Consider the following 22,016-nt stretch of genomic DNA (forward strand, 5'->3'; position numbering starts at 1 on the left):
TTACTATGTATTACCAGAGAGACCAAGTATCACTTCAAAATATATAGTTTTTAAAACATCTGTAAGAGCTCAAGAAGGTACACATTCCTGTGTCTATACCCATTTGCTGATGGGGGTGGGTAGGATTTCCGCCAAGCTGGGACCGTGAAAACCTGTCTGCTGTCGAATAATGTCCAAAAATTAAGTGTTTTAAGCTCTGTAGGGTGCTATGAAACAGAAAGGCCTTTGCTTACGTCTCCCTTCACTCGGCAGAGGAACGGGAAGGCGTCCGTGGAACTTACCTCTCCTCCTCTGCAGAGCTTCAGCAGTCTTCCGGAGCCGCTTCCGGGCACTGACCAGCTGGCTACTGTCAAACAGCTGCGCCGGCGGCGCGCTCACGGGCTCCGCGGTCCTCGGCTCGCTCCCCTCTCTTCCAGGCTGACCTTTCTCCAGGGTCTCCAGGGAGTGGTCCTTGGCGACAGGCAGAGGGGGCGGCGGTGGGGGAGGGGGAGGAGGGGGGGGGGGGGGGGGGGGGTGTTGGAGGAAGAGGTGGGGGGAGTGGCGCTATGGTAACAGAACCCGGTTCGAGGTCAGTATTATTCAAAAGTGGAAGAGAAACCGCGGGCAGCAGTTCAGAGGTAACACCACTGAGAGGTAATGAAGTGGCTTCAAGTTGTGCTAATGAACTATCTTCAAGTTGTGCGAGGCTCTGGGCTTCTGTTTTCTGCAATGACCCGAGCTTCCCTCTTCCTTCCTCCACCATTTCACTTTTCTCTTCTACCTGGAGCGCTCCTGGCAGAGAGTCACACTGGTCCTCACAGGGCACGGGACTGGCTGTGCTTCTTCTTCTTGCGTGAGCCAGGCGCAATCTGGTTGATTTAAGTATGACTTGGCCAGGGTACCTCTAAAAAATCAGAAGGTATTGTAACTGGTCAAATTACATTAAAACAATGTATCAACAAATGGCTATTTTCTCCTTCAGATGCAAGATGTTATCTTGGAGCTTTTGTGATTTTTCAGGGAAAGTTCTTTAATAAAGTCAAACAGAAGACTACAATACCACAGCATAATACCACAGCATAATACCTTTTGACAATTATCACTGAACTCTATTTGCTTATCAAATCCTTTATCAAGGCCCTGGTCCTCTCTTGTCCACTTAAGAAGCCAACTGTTCAGAATTACCATAGGATTTAAAGATTTTTAATGACTGAAATTACTAATTTTAATGACAAAATAGCAAGACAAAATACGAAACATAAATGATATTGGTACATAGAAAGCTATGAAACTATTAGCTTCTTACATGTATTTTCAAATGCTTACAAATAAAAAATTAAAAATTAATGTTCTTTTTAAAAACATTTCTTGGGGGGCACCTGGGTGGCTCAGTTGGTTAGGTGGCTGCCTTTTGGCTCAGGTTATGATCCCGGGGGTCCTGGGATCAAGCCCCACGTTGGGCTCCCCCCTCAGCTGGGGGTCTGCTTCTCCCTCTATCTCCCTCTCAAATAAATAAATAAAATCTTTTTTAAAAATTTTAAAAAAATAAAAACGTTTCTTGGTATTTAAAAAAACTCTCAAAACAATATATACATTTTTATGATGGAAGGAGAGGGAATAAAATTTTTAGTACTAATATACACAACTCTTGTTCTATCTTTTACTACAGTAAAACCTAGCATTAATGGATTTGGTGAACAACATTTACTTAACACAAGGTTTATCCTTGTCAGCACAGACCGTGGAAGTTAAGACTCCTGAGCACTTCCACAACTAGAACCATTCAGCTTAAACACAGTTCCAAGGAAATGTCTGGCTGCTGTGATACTGGCGTCCAGGGTCATGGGTGGTTAGCCTGGCAAGAGAACTGCCAAACCATTTCTCATGTAGCTTGATCCACTCTAATTCTGGCAGGATCACTTCCATAGATTGTTCCCATAGGTTACTGTATGTGCTATTAATAACAAGTTGATGCCTGAAATGGACTGGATAGTCAGTTGTGAATTAATTTTATAAAACTAAAATAAATACATACATACATACATACATACATAAAAATTAAAAAAAAAAAGAATCCCGGTTTGCCAGAGGCCCTGACCGTTCCTCTTACACTACTGAAGTGGTAGGCCAACGGCACGAGGGTATTAATGTGGTACACAAATGGAAGAAAGGTATGGGGTGCCTGGGTGGTGCAGTCAGTTAAGTGACCGACTCTTGGTTTCAGCTCAGGTCATGATCTCATGATCTCAGGGTCGTGAAATCAAGCCCCGTGTCAGGCTCCACGCTCAATGCACAGAGTCTGCTTAAGACTCTCCTCCTCATCCTGCCCCTGCCCCCACTCTCTCTCTCTCTAATGATATATCTTTAAAACACACACACACACACACACACAGAGAGAAGAAAGGTAGCCCGGTAATCAAACATTAATTTAAAAAATTATTTTAATATTTTATTTATTTATTTGAGAAGAGAGAGGAGAGAATCTAGAGTATACTCTGCCAAGTGCAGAGCCGGACATGGGGCTTGATCTCTCAATCCTGAGATCATGACCTGAGAGAAAATTAAGAGTCAGATGCTTAACCAAATTAGCCACCCAGGTACCCCTAAAATAATTCTTTTTTTGGCTTTATTTAAATTCAAGGTTGTTAACAAATAGTATATTATTATTTTTAGGGTAGAACTGTGATTCATCAGTTGCGTAGAACACGCAATGCTCATTACCTTATTGTCCATCAACCCATCAGCCCATCCCCCCAATAATTTTATTTTCTAAATTATAAAGGAAAACCTAAGTTTTTCTCATAATCTTCCAATAGGACTGTATATGTAGCTATATGTAGCTGTTTAAAAAAGCAATGAAAAATAAATTGATCATACTTTTATTACCTGTTTAAAAGTTCGAAGTCTATCCAGTGTTCTTTGTCTCTCCTGGCTAACCCAAGCACTTTTTCTTTCTTCTTCGTCATGTAATTTTTCTCTCTTCTGGTAAAAAATTAATAGTAATTCCATTATGATGTGTCGCATTCATTTTTATTATTAACTGGGGGGGGGGGGGGGGAAGAGTTCTCCCAATAAGTAAAATGGGTAACTCCAAAGAATGATTCATTAAACGAAGTGTTTCATGGCATGAAACTACTAGTTTATAATAGAAATCATAGTTTTAAAATTCACAATGATATGCTGACAAAAACAATACTGTTTCTTTTTTTGCATTTACCCGCAATTAAAGATGTTTACTCTGAAAAGTAAAATCAAATCTTCTCTAGATTAAAAAATGTTCCATCTTTGAGGTTCTGGCTTAAACAGTTTAAATATAAAATACTTGTAGCTGCTCTATTCTGCAAAATCAAACAGTTCACCTTAAAAATAAAATCAGCAGCCACCTGGCCAATAGTTTAGATACTGCACAATCATTCAAACAATATAACCAGCAGTTAGGAAAAAAAAATATTTCTCACAGTATACATGAATCATTTGGTTTAATATCACACCTTGAAACTGAGAGTTATCTGTACAGAAATTTAAAAATTTCCCTATGTTAATGCTAACTGGTAGTAACTGTGGAAAACAGTTTATATGTCTGGAGTATGGAGGCTCCTCAAAAAATTAAAAATAGAATTACCTTATGATCCAGTAATTCCACTACTAGGTATTTACCTAAAGAATATGGAAACACTAATTGGAAAAGATATATGCACTCCTATGTTTACTGCAGCATTATTTACCATAGCCAAATTATGGAAGCAGCCCAAGTGTCCATCTATAGATAAATGAATAAAGAAGCTTTGGCATATGTAAAACAGAATATTGCTCAGCCATAAAAATAATGAAAACTTGCCATCTGCAATAACATGGATGGACCTAGAGAGTATAATGCTAAGTGAAATAAGTCAGAGAAAGACAAATACCATACGATTTCACTCACATGTGGAATTTAAGAAACAAATCAGTAAAGGAAAAAAGAGACAAACCAAGAAATAGATTCTTAACTATAGAGAACAGAACAGATCATTGCCAGAGGGTAGGTGGGTGGGAGGAAAGGGTGAAAGACGTGATGGGGATTAAGAGTACACGTTTCATGATATGCACTGAGTAATGTAAAGAACTGTTAAACGATTATTATTATACACATGAAACAAATAGAACACTGTATGTTAACTATACTGGAATTAAAAAAAATTCCTTATGCTGCTGAATCACCTAAAAGGTATCTAATTAAATCTGATTTCACAGAACAAGAATTAAATGAAAAGGCTATGGCTTTATTTCCTGCTTTGTTTTAAAAACTAGGAGATCCTCCTACAAGATCAATTAATTTCGTGTGAAGAGGACCGTGGTCTCCAGTGTGTCATTAACTTGTCTCTCTTCCATTTGTCCTTTTCAAATTCAATCTTCCATTATTCTCTTACTCTATTACCTCTCTTCTTTCCCACCAGCTTTTCCCTGGACAATTTCTAGTGAGAGTTACTGCTTCATTTGTCTTGGATGATTATATTGAAATCTAAAGGATGATTTGAATCTTCAGGCTGAAAGTGAACATCGAGTTTCAGGAAACCCTGATGCACAATGATCACCCGGTAAAGTTACTAGACTTCCACAACAAACAAAGACTCTTTATGAGTATCCATGCAGAAAACTCAAGTCTCATGGAGGATGGGTGGAGGGAGGGGAAACCTCAGGCCTCTCATTGCAACATTCAAAGCTACAAGAAAGTGTAACAATGACTCCAAATTTTGATGGAGAGAAAATATGACAGTATGACCTAGACAAATTGTCTCTTAGGAAATGCCAGAACATAGAATATATGGTAACCATGAAACTTTCCTGAAATGGTATCTCAATGAAATCTAGCTCTAAGATGAATCAAAATAAACTCAGGAAGAGGAGTTGTGATAATCTATTTTGGTGGTTTTTTCTTCATAGTTTTTTTTCTGTATTGCTTTATTCTTTTATAACGATCATTTATGTCTTTTTATAAACACAGTAAGGTTTTTAAAAATGAGTAAGAATGGTTGAGAAGCATTTTTGCAAGCCACTAATTAAAACTGCTTTTAATAGAAGAATTTTTAAAGTAGCAGTAAAGAAAAGTTTAGAATATGCTTTTTTAAATCTGATAAGTGATCAAAATTTATACACATCAGGATACTCAATTATTCAGGAAAAAAACCACCTTGCTTATAGATAGTAAAACAAAATTAGAAAATATTAAGAGCAAGGAAACGTTTTAAGATCATGTAATAAAAAAGGATGGCACGTTAAAATACCATCTAAGAGAGTAATATGTTAGGTAAAAGCAGCTGAAAATAAAGAAATTCCATTCTTCCATCAAACACCCCAATTCCCTGTCAGCCAGGCCCTACAGTAAGCCCTAGGAAAGCAGAAGGGATGTGTATGTGTGCTGAGGAAGCAGAGGCATGTTAAGTAGACCTGGAGGTTTAGCTGTCCAGCACCAGGTAAGAAACGGACCCTGCTCGAGGTGCAGGTGGTGAGAAGGAGGAAAACTCCCAGAAGGGAGCACAGGCAGTAATCTCTTGGACAACAGCCTTAGCAACATTTTTCTAGATAGGTCTCTTCAGGCAAAGGAAACAAGAGCAAAAATCAAGTACTGGGACTACACCAATATAAAAAACTTTGGCACAGTGAAGGAAACCATCAGAATGAAAAGACAACCTGCTGAATGGAAGATATTTGCAAATGATATGTCCAGAAAGGCATTAAATCTGAAATATATAAAGAACTTCTACAACTCAATACCAAAGAAAATAATAATAATCTACTTTAAAATGGGCAGAGGATTTTCCCAAAGATATGCAAATGGCCAACAGACACATGAAAAAATGCTCAACATCACTAATCATTGGGGAAATGAAAATCAAAACCACAATGACATATCACCTTACACCTGTCAGAATGGCTAGAATGAAAAAGACAAGAAATAACAAGTGTTGGCAAGGACGTGGACAAAAGGAAGCCTCGTGCACTGTTGGCAGGAGGGTAAACTGGGGCAGCCACTGTGGACGACAGTATGGAGGTTCCTCAAAAAAACTAAAAATAGAAATATCCCATGATATAGTAATTCCACTTTTGGGTATTTACCCAAAGAATATGAAAACATTAATTCAAAAAGATATATGCACCCCTATGTTTGTTGCAGCATTATTCACAATAGCCAAAATATGTAAGCAACCAAAGTGTCCATCAAAAGATGAGTGGAGATGGATATGTACAATGGAATATTACTCAGCCATAAAAAGAATGAGATCTTGCCATCTGTAACAACATGGATGGACCTAGGGGGTATTATGCTAAGTGAAGTAAATCAGACAAATGTTTTACGATCTCACTTACATGTGGCATTTAAAAAACAAAATAAACAAACAAAAAAAAAAGCAGAAACAGGCCCATCAGCACAAAGAACAAACTTGTGGTTTCCAGAGGGAAGAGAGATGGGCAGATGGGAAAAAGTGCTTGGAGGGCAATGGAAGGTACCAGCTTCCAGCTATGCAATGAGTAACTCACGGGGATAAAAGGTGCATCTCAGGGAATGCAGTCAGTGGTACTGTCACAGTGCTGTGCGGTGACAGGCAGGAGCTGCACTGGCGGTGAGGACAGCACGATGTAGAGAACTGTCACATCAGTAACTGTACACCCGAAACTGAAACTAACACACCTTTGTGTGTCAACTACACTTCAATTTTAAAATATCTTCTGTTAGAAAAGAAACTATTATGAACAACAAACTAGCTAAGAGACTACATCTTAACTGTTCAACACTACGAGAGATTGTAATTATGTGATACCATAGAGATGTTAGCAATGGCAATCATACTGCAAATGGAATGTATCAAATCAATATGCTCCATCTTAAATTTGCACAATGTTGTATGGAAAATACATCTCAATTAAAAAAAAAACCGTCAAAAAATGATTTTTAAAAAACCACTGTAACCAAAATAATCTTAAAACTTCTGATCAGTTTTCATAAACTACACCTTAAAATTATTGTTTGTATTTTTTTTTTTTTTTTTGACAGAGAGAGACACCGCGAGAGGGAACACAAGCAGGGGAGTGGGAGAGGGAGAAGCAGGCTTCCTGCCAAGCAGGGAGCCCGATGCAGGACTCCCTCCCAGGACTCTGGGATCATGACCTGAGCCGAAGGCAGACGCTTAACGACTGAGTCACCCAAGCACCCGTTTGTACTTTCTTGAAGTGAAACCCATCAGTTATGAATGTGGTTAATAAAACAAGAATGCACTTTTTAATGGGAAAACTGACTTGTGTCCCCACCACCATTTCCTTCTCTTACTCAATTTGTCTCTGAGCTTAAAAAAAAAAAGTAGCTTTACATTTTTTCTGTTTCAGAGGTTTACTATCAAATATTAAAATAAACTTCCTTAGTCTTAAATATTTAATTTGCAAGGATTTCCAGAAGAAATTTTTGAGACAATAATGTTAATATCTAGGAATGTGCATTTTAAACCACCCAAGAGATTTTAATAAAGGTGGTTTAAAACTAGCTTTGAAAAACAATGATTTGGGGAACCTGGGTGGCTTAGTCAGTTAAGCATCTGCCTTCGGCTTAGGTCATGATCCCGGGTCCTGGGAGCGAGTCCTGCATTGGGCTCCCTGCTCGGCGGGGAGCCTGCTTCTCCCTCTCCCTCTGCCTGCCGCTCCCCACTGCTTGTACTCTCTCTCTGCCAAATAAATAAATAAAATCTTAAAAAAAAAAAAAGGAAAAAAGAAAAACAATGATTTATTTTAATGTAAGCCAACTTGCCTTTTCCTACAGTTATGCATGTTAAAGAAAAGGAGATGGTTAGTGGGCTCATTCTCCCCCACTTAGCATTCCACCCAAAGCTGGTATTTGGCAGAATTAAAAGGCAGATGACATTTATCTTTGAGATCTCCTCAAGTATCAGTTTCCTCATTTTTACTCTTCTTTGCCCTAAGAAACTCTTGGAGAAAGGATTTGATAGTCATTCTAAAAAACTAATTGGGGGCTCCCCGATTGTGCTGTCAAATAAATAAAAATCTAAAAAAAAAAAAAAATAGTTGCTACATCTACCAAAGTAGTGGCAAAATCTTCATAAAGTAAGTAACAACGTCTAGGCATGGATCTCAACAGCAATTTGATAGCACAGGTATGGAGGTTGATAGGAGGCATTCTTATTTGCCTGTTTGGCTGGTCCATTATCTACCCTTTACAAGTCAGTTTCTGATCTATGAAAAGCACAATGAAAAATAAAAGTGCAAGAATTAATTTTGCTATTTCTAGTTTCTTGGAGAATGATGAATCTTACAATTTATGGGTAGTTTGGCTACTTTTATGTGTTTAAAATCAAGAGTAAGGGGCAACTTTAACTAATATGTGCCAAAATGAGCTTAAGGGATTAATACAGAAAAACTTAAGCCATTTGGCCTTTAGGGTGACAAACACTATATATGCACAAACAGTGATATGGTCATGTCAGCATTTCTACTATTTAATGAAATTTAAAATTATTGGTTGAGTAATCTAAGACACGGGTGTCTGAAAAGACTACTATCAGGATAATACACTGCAGACATAATGAGGTGTAGCGATGCTGGGTGTAGAAGATTTCTAATGCAATTTTTTAAAAAAGTGAACTAATGATCTCAGTAAATCAGAGAGAGTAAGTTCCTCACCTTGATAAGGAATATCTACCAAAAACCCTATAGCTAAGCATGGTAGTTAATGGTCAGAAACTAGAAGCCTTCTTGTTAAGAGCAGGAGAAGACAAAGCTGTCCCCTCTCGCCATTCCTTCTTACTTATTAGCATCATACTGAAAGCCCTAGCTACTGGAAAAAGTGGAGTAAGTAAAAGGTGTACAGATTGGGATAGAAGAAATACACCTGTCTTCATTTGCAGATGACAAGACTGTTCAGGGAGAAAACCTAAAAGAACCAACAGAAAAAGAAAGCTCCTGGACTAATGAGTGGATTATAGCTCGGCTGCAGGATACAAGGTTGACATAGAAAAGCCAAATGCTTTCTAATGGACCAGCAACGAACATCTCAAAGTTTAACTCTTTACATTACCACCAAAAAAACAGAAAGATTTAGGCACAAATCTAATAAAATATGAATAAGATCTATATGAGGCCAACTATAAAACTTACAGAAGAAATCAAAAAAGATCTTAAAAAATGAAGAGCTAATTCCTTGTTTATAGACAGGAAGACACAATATTAAGGTGTCCATTATTCCGAAACTTAACCTATAAATATGATGTAATCCTAGCCAAAATTTCAGTTGCTTATTTTGTGCTTACTGACTAGCTTTGGAGCAGCAAAAGACCTAGATCAATATGACAACACAGAGTACAAAATTGACCCAAATATATTTAATCAACTGATCTTTAAAAGAAGAGCAAAGGCAATCCAATGGAGAAATGACAGTTTTTTTTTTTTTTTTTAAAGAAATGGTGTTGGAACAACTACACATTCACATTTAAAAAGAAGTTTAGCTACAGACCCTATACCCTTCACATACATTAACTCAAAACAGATCACAGACTTAAATGTAAAATAAATTATAAAGCTCCCCAAATATAACATAGGAGAAAATATAGATGACCCTGGGTTTGGAGAGGACTTTTTAGATACAGCACCAAAAGTACAACTCATGAAAGAAAGAAGTGATAAGCTGGCCTTCATTAACATTAAAATTAAAATTAAAAATACCCCATTCTGCAAGATATGCTGTCAAGAAAATGAAAAGACAAGCCACAATATGCTTTTTAAAAACCCTGTCTGATAAAGGACTTTATCCAGAATAAAGAATTCTTAAAACTCAATAAAAAGAAAACAAACAACCCAATTAAAAAACCAGAAAAAGATCTGTACATAACCTCAGCAAAGAAGATATACAGATGACAAGAAAGCATTATGAAAAGATGCTCATTATCATATACCACTAGGGAACTGCAAACTAAACATTCATCAGATACCACCACATTCCTAATTAGAATGGCTAAAATACAAAACACTGGGGGCGCCTGGGTGGCTCAGCTGGTTAAGCGACTGCCTTCGGCTCAGGTCATGATCCTGGAGTCCCGGGATCGAGTCCCGCATCGGGCTCCCTGCTCAGCAGGGAGTCTGCTTCTCCCTCTGACCCTCCCCCATCTCAAGCTCTCTCTCTCATTCTCTCTCTCAAATAAATAAATAAATAAAATCTTTAAAAAAAACAAAAACAAAACAAAACACTGACAATACCAAATGCTGGCAAGGATATGGAGCAATAGGAACTCTCATTCATTGTTGGTAGCAATGCAAAGTGCTATAGCCACTCTGGTAGACAGTTTCGCAGTTTGCTACAAAATTAAATCAACTCTTACCTTATAATCCAGCAATCGTGCTCCTTGGTATTTACCCAAGAGATGAAAACTTATGTGCACACAAAAACCTGTATGAATGTTTATAGCAACTTTATTTATAAGTGCCAAAACATAGGAGCAACCAACATGTCTCAGTAGGTGAATCGATAAATAAACTGTGGTGTACCCAGACAATGGAATATTATCTGGCACTAGAAAGAAATAAACTATCAAGCCATGAAAATGCATGGCGGAAAAAAAAGGAAAGAAAATGGAGGAATCTTAAATGCATATTACTGAGTTATGTCAATCAGAAAAGGCTACATACTGTATGATTCCAATTAAACATTCTAGAAAAGGCAAGACTGTGGAGACAGTAAAAAGATCAATGGTTGCCAGGGGTGTGAAGAGAGAGGGGGATGAATACATAGAACACAGGACATTCTCAGGGTGGTGAAAATGTTCTGTATGATATTATAATGGTGGATTCATATCCTATCACTATACATTTGTCAAAACCAACAGAACACACAGCACCAAGAATGAACTCTAAACTATGGACCTTGGGTGATACCAATGTATCAACGTTGATTCACTGACTGTAACAAAGGTACAACACTCTGGTTGGAAGGAGAAGCTGTGCATGTGTGGAAGTATATAGGAATTATCTATGTTATCTAGTCAATTTGTCTAAAACTGTTCTAAATAATAATGTATGCATATATATGCATACATATTGAACTACATACATTCCTACATACATATATATGGAATTAATGCTAACATCTAGTTATTCACATTTTCTTATTCCCTATTCATTTTGAGACATGTAAAAATCAAAGTTTTCTTCTAAGTCTCCACAAGTCCAAACTTACTAGTTGTACTGTGTGATGGGTTCTATATTCATCTTCACTCCGAAGGCGCTGTTGGAACTTTTCATTGTGTTTTGCAATACAAATTTCCTATAAATACATAAAATGTGTTTTAATATAAGTGAAACCTGAAAGACTCGGAACACCACACCAGAGTTTATTTAATTGGGTTTTAGTTTTAACCTTAACATGTACCTACATAGGGCACCTGGGTGGCTCAGTTGTTAAGCATTTGCCTTCAGCTCAGGTCATGATCCCAGGACCCTGGGATCAAGCCCTGCATTGGGCTCCCTGCTCAGTGGGAAGCCTGCTTCTCCCTCTCCCACTCCCCCTGCTTGTGTTCCCTCTTTCACTCTCTCTCTCTGTTAAATAAATAAAAATCTTTAAAAAAAACTGAAAACAAAAACATGTACCTACAATAGCAAAACACCAAGTAGGCCACGCTTGGTTTCTCATCTGAAGTACTGAAGCAGCAGAAACCAAATCATTAGGATCTAAAAAAATATTAACTTCTCTAGAACGCCTCTTTTCTAAACTTTTTTTTTTTTTTTTGGACGGGGAGGGATACAGCAAGATAAGAGTGGACGAGGGTATCCTTAGATAATCTCAAAGCTCTCTTTAAGCTCTGAAGTCTGTGGCCAAAAGATTCTAAGTCTTATTGTACTCTTTAAACTAGTCTGAGTAAAAAAGGATATACAACTCTTGGCTGAAAGTCTGTATTCTAAACTCTGATGGGTTAAAGAACATGATTTTGCTTGGAGTGGCTTAAATAGTATTATGAAATCTGTACCTTATGATCAGAGATTGAGTGAAAAGGGACCTTAAAGATAAAAAAGTCAGAGGGCGCCTGGGTGGCTCAGTTGGTTAAGCGACTGCCTTCGGCTCAGGTCATGATCCTGGAATCCCGGGATCGAGTCCCGCATCGGGCTCCCTGCTCGGCAGGGAGTCTGCTTCTCCCTCTGACCCTCCCCCCTCTCATGTGCTTGCTCTCTCTCATTCTCTCTCTCTCAAATAAATAAATAAAAAATCTTTAAAAAAAAAAAAAAAAAAAAAAAAAAAACAAAAAAAAAAAAAAAAAAAAAAATATATATATATATATATATATATATGAATGCTTATTCTAATCACATGAAAATAAAAACAATAATAAACTAGGAAATACGTGCCTCTTTACAAAATAATGCACTATCATCTGGCAACATTTAATGGCACCACGCTACATCTTTTTCCCTCGGTCTTCCTAGAGAAGTCCTCCAGATAAAAAGATGGCCATTAGTTTCCAACACTCTCAAAACTATACCAAAAGATCACTCTTCTAACCAGAGAAAGTGATATAATGAATGACCTTTTAAGCCAGTGAACTACACTGTAAAGCAACTGTGTTGTCTTTTTCACCAACACTGGGTTGACTCTATTGCCTAACAAGTACAGATCCTGAAATTAAACTGTTCAGGGCAGTCTCCACGGGGATAACAAAGGTAGTATTATATATAAGTAACATGATATGGTGGTACAATGACTCAGGCTTCTAAATCACACAGACCTAAGACAGAATCCTACCACTGCACAGTAACTAGCTGCTTTTCTCTGGGTGATTTATTTAACTACGAGGAGCCTTAGTTCCCTTGATTACAAAATGAGAATATAGGTCCCAAGTCCCTTATTTTCAGATTTTAGAAAGGTGGTATGTTGCATACACACTACCCAGTAACTCCAGCAGGATCTGAAAGAGCGCCCTAAAAGTAATACTAACATTTTTGCAGTGAAATATATGAATAGTCAAATTAAATGGGGGACTATGAGATGGACGACTTTCTCTCAGCTCAGGTCTGGGCTTGTCACCAAACCAAGTATGAGAACGCTTTTGACTTTTGGAGCTTTCTCGGCTTTAGGCAAAAGATTATTATCTCATTTGACTAGTGGTATCATTAAAGAAGATAAAAAATGCATAAAGAATAATGTTTCTATTATTCTTCTTAAAAAGTCCAATCACAAAGCACAGATTTCAAGTCCTCATGGCATAGCCAGAGACCATCTTTGTTTTTTCAAGAGGAGAAGCAGGACATGATTTTCTTAGTCAGAACTACCCTTGGGTATGCAATTCTACTGTGGATATTGGATAAACCAAGCACCCTGTGACTGTGGGCATGATGACATGGAGACAAGGATTATAGGACGATGTTACATGGAGAGGTGTGTTTTTATCTTTTGTATCATACAGTTGATCTTCTCGTTGTCTTTCTTTTTAGGACTTAGTGTTTCTAGTTTTCTCTCTTTCCACCCATCTTTTGTCATTACTTCCTCCCCCTGCAGACCTGCCACCCCAGATGGTAGGCTTGGAGGGACAGGGGTAAGGATGGGAGAGGACAAGACCATTGAGGGCCCCTGACTCTGTGTGATGTGATGGGTTGCAGCAGATCTGAGGCTGCTGGTATAAACAGGCAGATTCTCTGGGGGTGGCTTTCCCTACCTCAGATTTAGATTAATATATATATAATTCCTTCAAGACTGAGGTCAGAACCAAGACTTCATTTAGAACAGCACTGGCCTCCTTAAATAATAAGGAGCCAGGAATTGCATTACATGGGATCCTGCAGTCATGCCCTTTAGCAGAGTCACCTTCAGGGTAAACAGGACATCATCACTGGCTGTTCTAATGTGTTTAACAGGGCAGCTCTCGGAAAACTATAAAATGTTAATATAATGGCTCGAGTATTGAGAAGAGGTAACTCTCACTTAGTTTTAAAACAAATATTAGTGACAAACCAGGTTAGAATTAGATATGGGTCAAGGACTAAGTAACGACTAAAAGCAGGATTTAAAATTAAGGCTGTCTATTCAATAAATACCTATTATACCTTTTTATTTCTGAGGTAGGCTTTCTTGGCTGAAACCCGTCCACGTCTTGCTTCTAGCTGGCGTGCTTTCTGCTGAAGTTTCTGTAGCTCTTCTCTCTGTAAGTACACAGATGCTGCCATCTCTTCCTTCTCCAGCATGGCCTCCATGCTTTCATAAGTGTCATAGTATACCACTTCATCTCTCTTTTCTAGAACAAAACAGCAACAAGGGGTAGTGGTTAAGAGCATGGGCTATGGAGCCAGACAGAACATGGTTCTAATCCACTTATTGGTTCTGTAACCTCAGGCAACACCCCACCCCGCCCCTTATTTTTTCATTAAGACTCAGTTTGATCCTATATGTCTTTAATTTTCTTTTTTTTTCTTTCAGTAAGCTCTATACCCAAGCATGGGGCTTGTATTCATGACCTCTTGAGCTTCTTTGTAAAATAGTGATTATTGGGAAATACACCTTCTAGGGTGAGTGTGTATAGGAAGTGCTTAGCAGTGTCTGGCATGCAGTTAAGTGCTCAATAAATGTTAAGTATCATCCCCAAAACTCAAAAATTTTCTGGCTGAAACAACCTAACAAAAGTAAGCATTTTACATAAGTAATACATAGTTGCATTGCTGAGTCTACCTAATGACTTGAGTTTAGGAGCTCCTCTAAAAGGTTTTATGTTAAGACTCTTTTAGTCTCAAAAGTTTCAAGAAACATAGCTGACAAATACATATATTTTCTCTATGTTTTCAATTTTTTCTGGATTTCGTGGTTGAATGTACACCGTACCCGATATAAGTCTTTTGATGCTTTCCAGTTGGGCTGTCAATAATAACTCTTCACACTTCAGGATTTCAAACTGTACCTCATACAGCTGAAGTTGCAGATCATAATAATCAGCTTCTAATTGATCCAATCGGGCTATGGCTTCTGTACCACCCTGCAAACTCTGCATCTGTGTGAAAATAAAATAAAAATATTTCTAGCTGGTGGGGATAAGAAAAAAAAAATCAAGTTAGGATTAGAAATGAATACTAATCATACAGCATAAATCCATGAATCAACTGTTCCAAGAAAAAAACTTAGAGGCAAGAAGTAAAGATGTTTTAAAAGAAAAATAGTAATAATTGAGACATAATACAATTTTGGAAATAACTAGGCAAACATGGTAAATTAACTTATATTACAGATCATCTTTAGAATCCATTATTCTAATTATTATGATATAAATATTAAAAGTATCCTTTCTTCTCAAAAGTAGATGTGCTAAGTTATTCAGTTTTCTTTTCCATATACGAAAGAGATTATATATGGATGAGTAAGATTAAGCCATACTGGGATAGTTACAACCAAGGGATAAAAGTCTGGTTTCCCTACACATCCAGAGATGTGTTGTGCTCCATGGTCACAGCCTGGCTAGGTTCTGGAATCTGGTGAGTGGGGAGCAAGGAGAGTGGGTGTGAGGAGAACATGACAAAACAGATTTTCTAGAAATCCCTGCAGTCTACTGATAATGATAACTATTAGTATCTTTAAGTAATGCACTCAGGATCCTATATCCACCCTAAGGTGGGACTCAAGATTTCCAAGCATGTCTCATGAAGTGGTAGTTGGTCAGGCATGAGGTTTGCTTGGTTGCTCAATCAGGTTTTGGTCCTGAAAAGACAGGGAGAAGAGATTTTGCCAGGCATTAGAAGGAAATTACTATCAGCAAAGTATGCTTCAGGTATTAGTCCCCAACCCCATTATTTCCATGAATTCCTACTTGGCTCTATGGAGAAAGGTGGCAGTAAGAAGGAGCTGACAGAATGGCCAGCAGTCTGTGAAGTACAAGCATGTGAGAGAGTAAAGCATTCTCCCAGAACATTTCTTCTTAGAATATAGTGCTACCACTTTGGCAGTTTAAAGATTCATGCTTAGAAACTCCAGGGGCCCCCTGGTACAGGTACCAGTGTGCCCTGGGGGAACTAGCAACATTGGTGAGGAGGCCCTGGCCTCAACTGGCACCCCAGTAAGTGACTACCAAAAGGGTGGAGGAGGAACAGAGGAAAAAGGGAAATGTTTTGGGAGCTCATGTGAGGGGTCATCTGGGGATCCCAGAATACTAAGGAGATAGTTGGCTGGTACTCTTGGAACAGCTGTGACAGCAAAGACAGTTCTTATTGCTGCAAAATAATCCTTTCTGTCTAGTGAGGTTGGCGAAACATGCTAGCACATAGAGAGAGTATGTTTTAAACAAGAGTCCAGTCTTTCCTTTACATTCTACTCAACACAGTCTTACCTAAAGACTAGAATATATATATATATATATTTTTTAGCACATAATTTCAAGTTCCTTTTAAACTGCAAAGCAACATGGGGCGCCTGGGTGGCTCAGTAGGTTAAACATCTGCCTTCAGCTCAAGTCATGATCTTGGGGTCCTGAGACTGAGCCCTGAACGAGGCTCCCCGCTCAGCAGGGAGTCTGCTTCTCCCTCTCCCTCTGCTCCTCCCCCCAGTCATGCGTGCACATGGCACTCTAATAAATAAATAAAATCTTAAAAAAAAAAAACCTGCAAAGCAATAGTTGGGCTGTGATCTAAATGTCCAATGGTATACATTTAAAAATAATCAGGTTAATTAAATACAATGTTATTTAATAAATGTTATAAAAATATTATATTTAATGAATTAGAAGCCAGAGATTCTGCTGCATTAGGAAGTATTTTATGACTGACCGACAATAAGTATAGAACCACAAAAGGGTTTCATTATAGTGGCTTGTAGAGTATGTTGACAAAATGAAATCCTGCTGTTTTTGAAAATAGGAATCTAAGGTGTGATTTCTTTCCTCAGACTCCCAGTCTCACTTTAAATTATTAACAACCCTTTGCATACTGTCTTGGGTCTCTTACCCAGCTTTGGAGACTATAGCTCCAGAATCCATAATCCTGTTATCCACACCACACTTTCTGTGCGCACGGCATACAAACACGTGAAATATGTAATTTTAGAAGCTTTATTTTCTAGGGAATTATAATCAGTTAAGATAAAACCTTAATATGCATTGGTCTAAAAACCTTCTCGTAAGATCAGTTCCAGTGACAATGTCCGGGTAGAGATCCAGGCTGTTAGTTCCACCTTCACTATCTTTAGTTCTCTCCAGCTGGAAAGAACCATTTATGTGCCATGTTCGTAACACTGTGCTAAAGCTTCCCCAGCACTCTCTAAGTTGGACTCCCTTGTCTAATCCTTAGGCTAAGGAAAAAAGTTGAGAGCCCCCTGCTGACGTCCCTTTACACAGTCAGTCAGTATCAAATATCCAACTGAGAAAGGACGGGGTGTTTCCTTAAAAGAAGTGACCTCACCCCCACCTTTCTGGTTTACTGAGTTCTATTCAAAGCAAGGACTCCAGAGGTGGATCTGCCATGGCGAGGTTCAAAAAGGACAAAACCTCATCAGAGGCAGAAATGCAGACTAAGGATCTGTTGAATCCCAACCTCTGAGAAAACAAACAATAGGGAGCGGTGGGCATCAGGGTAAGTAAAAGGGTTGTAAGGACTCAGGAGAGAGGACTTTTATGGGCTAAGCTAAGGAGAAAGGGATTAAGAGACAAATCAGGGAAATCTGGAAGGACAAAACTGTCCTCTGAGGTTATTTAAACTTTAACAGTGAGGCAAAATCCTCAGTGAAAGACATGCAGAGACATGGGAAGGCTATGCTGTACCAAGTCTCTTCCCTATATTAGCTGTAATTTCCAGACGGATTTCTTCCTGGCACCTACTTCAGCTGACAGCCACAGAACTAAGGGAATGGGAATCCAGAGTGAAAGGACTACTATTTCTGGACAATGGAGCAGTGCAGAGAAAGTAGGTGCCACAGCTGGGGCACCTTTTTTATGCCTGAGGTCACTGCTTCCCTGGGCAAGAAGGAAGCCTAGAAAGTAGGTTAAGCGCTCAAAGGAGACAACAGAATGCCAATAAAAACTCTGCTACCCTGAAATTTTACTTAGCTCAACTTTTACCTTCTGAAAAAACAAACTTAAAAAAAAAAAATCTATTTATTATTTGAGAGAGAGCATGCATGCACGCAAGAGAGGGTGAGAGCACATGAGCCAGGGGAGGGGCAGAGGGGGAGAGCAAGAGAGAGAATCCCAGGCAGACTCCCCACTGAGTGTGAGCCTGATAAGAGGCTTGGTCCCACAAACCCAAGATCACGACCCAAGCCAAAACCAAAAGTTGGACACTCAACTGACTGAGTCACCCAGGCGCCCCCTGAATAAACAAACTTTTGCTATCAGGATATCAAGACCCCAAAACAAACTGCCTTCCCACTGTGACCCAGCGATAATACCAGCAACGCTGGAGCCTGACCCAATTCTCCCAATTCCTACAAGAATGGCCTTTCCACTAGACAGAAGTAGGGAGGAGCATTCTATTAAGTATAAAAAAGGAAATAAAGCAAAATGTTTTTTACAGTAAATCTAGCAGGAAAATTAAGTATGAATCAATATCCATACATCCACATAAGTACATCATACACTACTGACCCCACTGATCATTCCCACCAGGCACATTAACAATAATGGTTTTCTTGTGTACCTATTTTGACTATAGAAAATCATGAAACCAGAGATAAAGCAATTTATACAAACTAATGTCCCTGTCCTGCCTTTCACCCTACTGTGCTAGGTAAAAACCTCATGACATGTGAGGGGCTATGAAAAATAAAGCTTTCAGTGTATCTGTGGGTGGAGTCATTCATTCAAAAAATACTCACTGGGCACCTGGTGCTGTTTGAGTTACACAGAGTATGGCAGTTAGCAATAAATGAAGTGAGGGGTCAAAGAGTCGTCATGAAAACGACGCATAGAACAAGAGAAGTAACATTAAAGGAAAGCTCAGCAAGCTCTCAATCAAGACTAGCCCTTTTATTACATGGAAAATATAGTACATGAGAAATGGTACCAGATAAACCTGAGTATAGAGTTTCCACCAATACCAGCTACACAAATATGGAGAATACATATAAACAGAAGGAATTATCTGAAATTCCACATTTTAGAAATCTTAAAAAACTGAAAATAGCCTTAATTTCTTTGATGTCAAAACCTAATCTTACAATCCATTTGTAGGAAGATATGATCTGAACTGATGTGAAGCCCTATTTATTCCATTTAATATAAGTATGTTTCATTATTGGAAAAGTAACACTTGTCTAGAAATTACATACCCTAAATTATCTAAATTATGAAAAACTTAGAATTCTAAAACAGATCTCGGGGCGCCTGGGTGGTTCAGTTGGTTAAGCATCTGCCTTTGGCTAGGGTCATGATCCCAGGGTCCTGCCAGCATGATCAGATCATGATCCTATGGTCCTGCTGAGTGGGGAGCCTACTTCTCCCTGCCCCCACCCCCACTCATGCTCTCTCAAATAAATAAAATCTTAAAAATAAATAAATAAAATAGATCTGGCCTCAGGGGTTTCAGATAATGGCTTATAGGCTTGGAATATAAAGGGTTATGTTCGAAAATTAAATGAGACAATATATAAAGCACTAAGTATAGGGTCTAAAACATTTAAAGCTTTCCTATTTATTTTTTTGTAACCAATATCAAAGTATATTTAGATGGCTAAAACAGAATTTGATAAGTAATATAAATTAAAACTTTTGGGGCGCCTAGGTGGCTCAGTTGTTAAGCGTCTGCCTTTGGCTCAGGTCATGATCCCAGGGTCCTGGGGTCGAGCCCCGCATCGGGCTCCTTGCTCAGCAGGAGGCCTGCTTCTCCCTCTCCCACCCCCCCTGCTTGTGTTCCCTCTCTCGCTGTGTGTCTCTCTGTCAAATGAATAAATAAAATCTTTAAAAAAAAAACAAAAAACTAAGAATGGAACCTAGCTTTTTGTACTTAGGAGACTTTGAAATTTCTGGCATGCAGATATGGAACAGACTCTATTTATTAATAAATTTAAAATAAAAAAGCAGCCTCTCTGCCTGTACAAGCACCCCAGCTGCCCTGCCTCTGTTCAGACCGTGTCCACCACATCAAAGCTCCTCACTGTTGAAACTTTTTGGCAAGGCCCATTTGAAATGCAACTGTCTTACGCATGGGAATTACATTTTTCCTATCTTTGTATTCCCTTCCTTGATACTTGCATAATAATGTCTAGTATTTATTGCGTTCTTACTTGACATGCAAGGCATTATGCTAAATGCTTTATAGGCATTAACCAATGGAAACGTAACTTTCCAAAAAGATCTATACTAATCATATTTTATAGAGAGGTTAACTAATTTACCCAAGGTTATGTAAGTTAGAGTTTGCAGAATCAGGATCTACATTATTCTGTCTAATATAGTAGCCACAAGCTGCATATGGCTATTTAAATATAGATTAAATTAAAATTCTGTTCCTCTGTCACATAAATCACATTTCAAGAGCTCAATAGATATCTGGCTAATAGGTATACTACAAGAAAGTGCAAATATAAAACATTTCCATTGTTGTAGGAAGTTCTATTGAATAGCACCATCTAGATACTATAAATGTTCAATATATACTTGATGACTTATGTAAAACTGACATGGGGTAATATAACCTTAATCATATTTTAGCTATATGCTTTTAGGAGAAAGACAAAAGGGACACCTGGGTGGCTCAGTCGGTTAAGCGTCTGCCTTCGGCTCAGATCATAATCCCAGGGTCCTGGGATCGAGGGCCACATCGGGCTCCTTGCTCAGCTGGAAGCCTGCTTCTCCTCCTGCCTCTGCCTGCCACCCCCACTGCTTGTGCTCGCTCTCTCTGACAAATAAATAAAAAAATCTTAGAAAAAAAAGGAGAAAGATAAAAGTATGGATTATAAGGAAGTAGCCTTAGGATTGTTACATATTCAGCTCATATATGTATGTCCATAAAGATGACCTCAAGGAATCATTTTTTAAAGCGGGGGGTGGAGTGCCTGGGTGGATCAATCAGTTAAATGTCTGACTCCTGATCTCAGTTCAGGTCTTAATCTCAGGGTCATGAGTTTAAGCCCCAAGTTGGGCTCCATATTAGGTGTGGAGACTACTTAAAAAAAAAAAAAAGGATGGGTAATGGTTAAAATTCTCTGCCAAGACAAGAAAGCACATTGATATATTTTTAGAACCTTCAGAAGGACTGTCATCCAAAAGAGTTTCCTGGTTAATTCCCAGTTAGCCAGAGAACATGGTTAATCAGAAGATAACAGCAAACATTAAATGAGATGTGATTGTATTTTCTGATTTGTTTCATGCTAGCACCTTAACAAAATCCCTAATTCAATTAATAATCCTTACTTTAATAACACTTCTAACATATATGCTACTTCTAACCATGTGTGATTTTATATATTCTTATCTTGTTCAATGTTTTAAAATATATCTGATATAACCTGTAAATAATACAGATTTGAAAGTCAAACTGTACTCACATAGCCAGATTGTGCTATTACTTTTGTGTATGGACTGGAGGGGAGGGAGTATACTATTCAAAGAGTGGAGTGAAGTAGCTGCAACTAATTAAACTTACCCTGGGTTCTTTCAAAGGTATTGAGCCAAAAAGACACTGATATTTTCAGGAGTTTTTGATGGGAAAATTTCAACACCAGTGGCAGTCTGGGATCAGAGGTTCAGGTATAGATGATTTGGGAACCTACAAAATTTGTGTGCAGAGCTGTGTGTACATGCATATTTCTCTTAGTATAGGGCTCCTACTTTTCAAATTCTTTTTTTTTTTTTTTTAAAGATGTTATTTATTTGACAGAGAGAGACACAGCGAGAGAGGGAACACAAGCAGGGGGAGTTGGGAGAGGGAGAAACGGGCTTCCCACTGAGCAGGGAGCCCAATGCAGGGCTCAATCCCAGGACCTCGGGATCACGACCTGAGCCGAAGGCAGATGCTTAATGACTGAGCCACCCAGGCACCCCTACTTTTCAAATTCTTAATGGGGCAGGAGTCTGTGACCTAAAAAGGGTAAAAGAAGGACTACAATC

The 22,016-nt window shown here is 38.5% G+C and overlaps 1 protein-coding gene across 1 annotated transcript in view; it reads right to left on the reverse strand.

The window, feature by feature from the left end:
- Nucleotides 1-22,016, reverse strand: part of JMY (junction mediating and regulatory protein, p53 cofactor) — a 94,028-nt gene that overhangs the window by 7,889 nt on the left and 64,123 nt on the right. Inside the window, 6 exon segments of the mRNA XM_032404125.1 lie at nt 282-510; nt 512-883; nt 2,866-2,961; nt 11,192-11,278; nt 14,047-14,234; nt 14,816-14,981. Of these exon segments, the coding sequence (XP_032260016.1) occupies nt 282-510; nt 512-883; nt 2,866-2,961; nt 11,192-11,278; nt 14,047-14,234; nt 14,816-14,981 (1,138 nt within the window).

This window comes from Phoca vitulina, unplaced genomic scaffold, assembly GCF_004348235.1.
Source record: "Phoca vitulina isolate PV1807 unplaced genomic scaffold, GSC_HSeal_1.0 scaffold6, whole genome shotgun sequence".
NCBI lineage: Eukaryota > Metazoa > Chordata > Mammalia > Carnivora > Phocidae > Phoca > Phoca vitulina.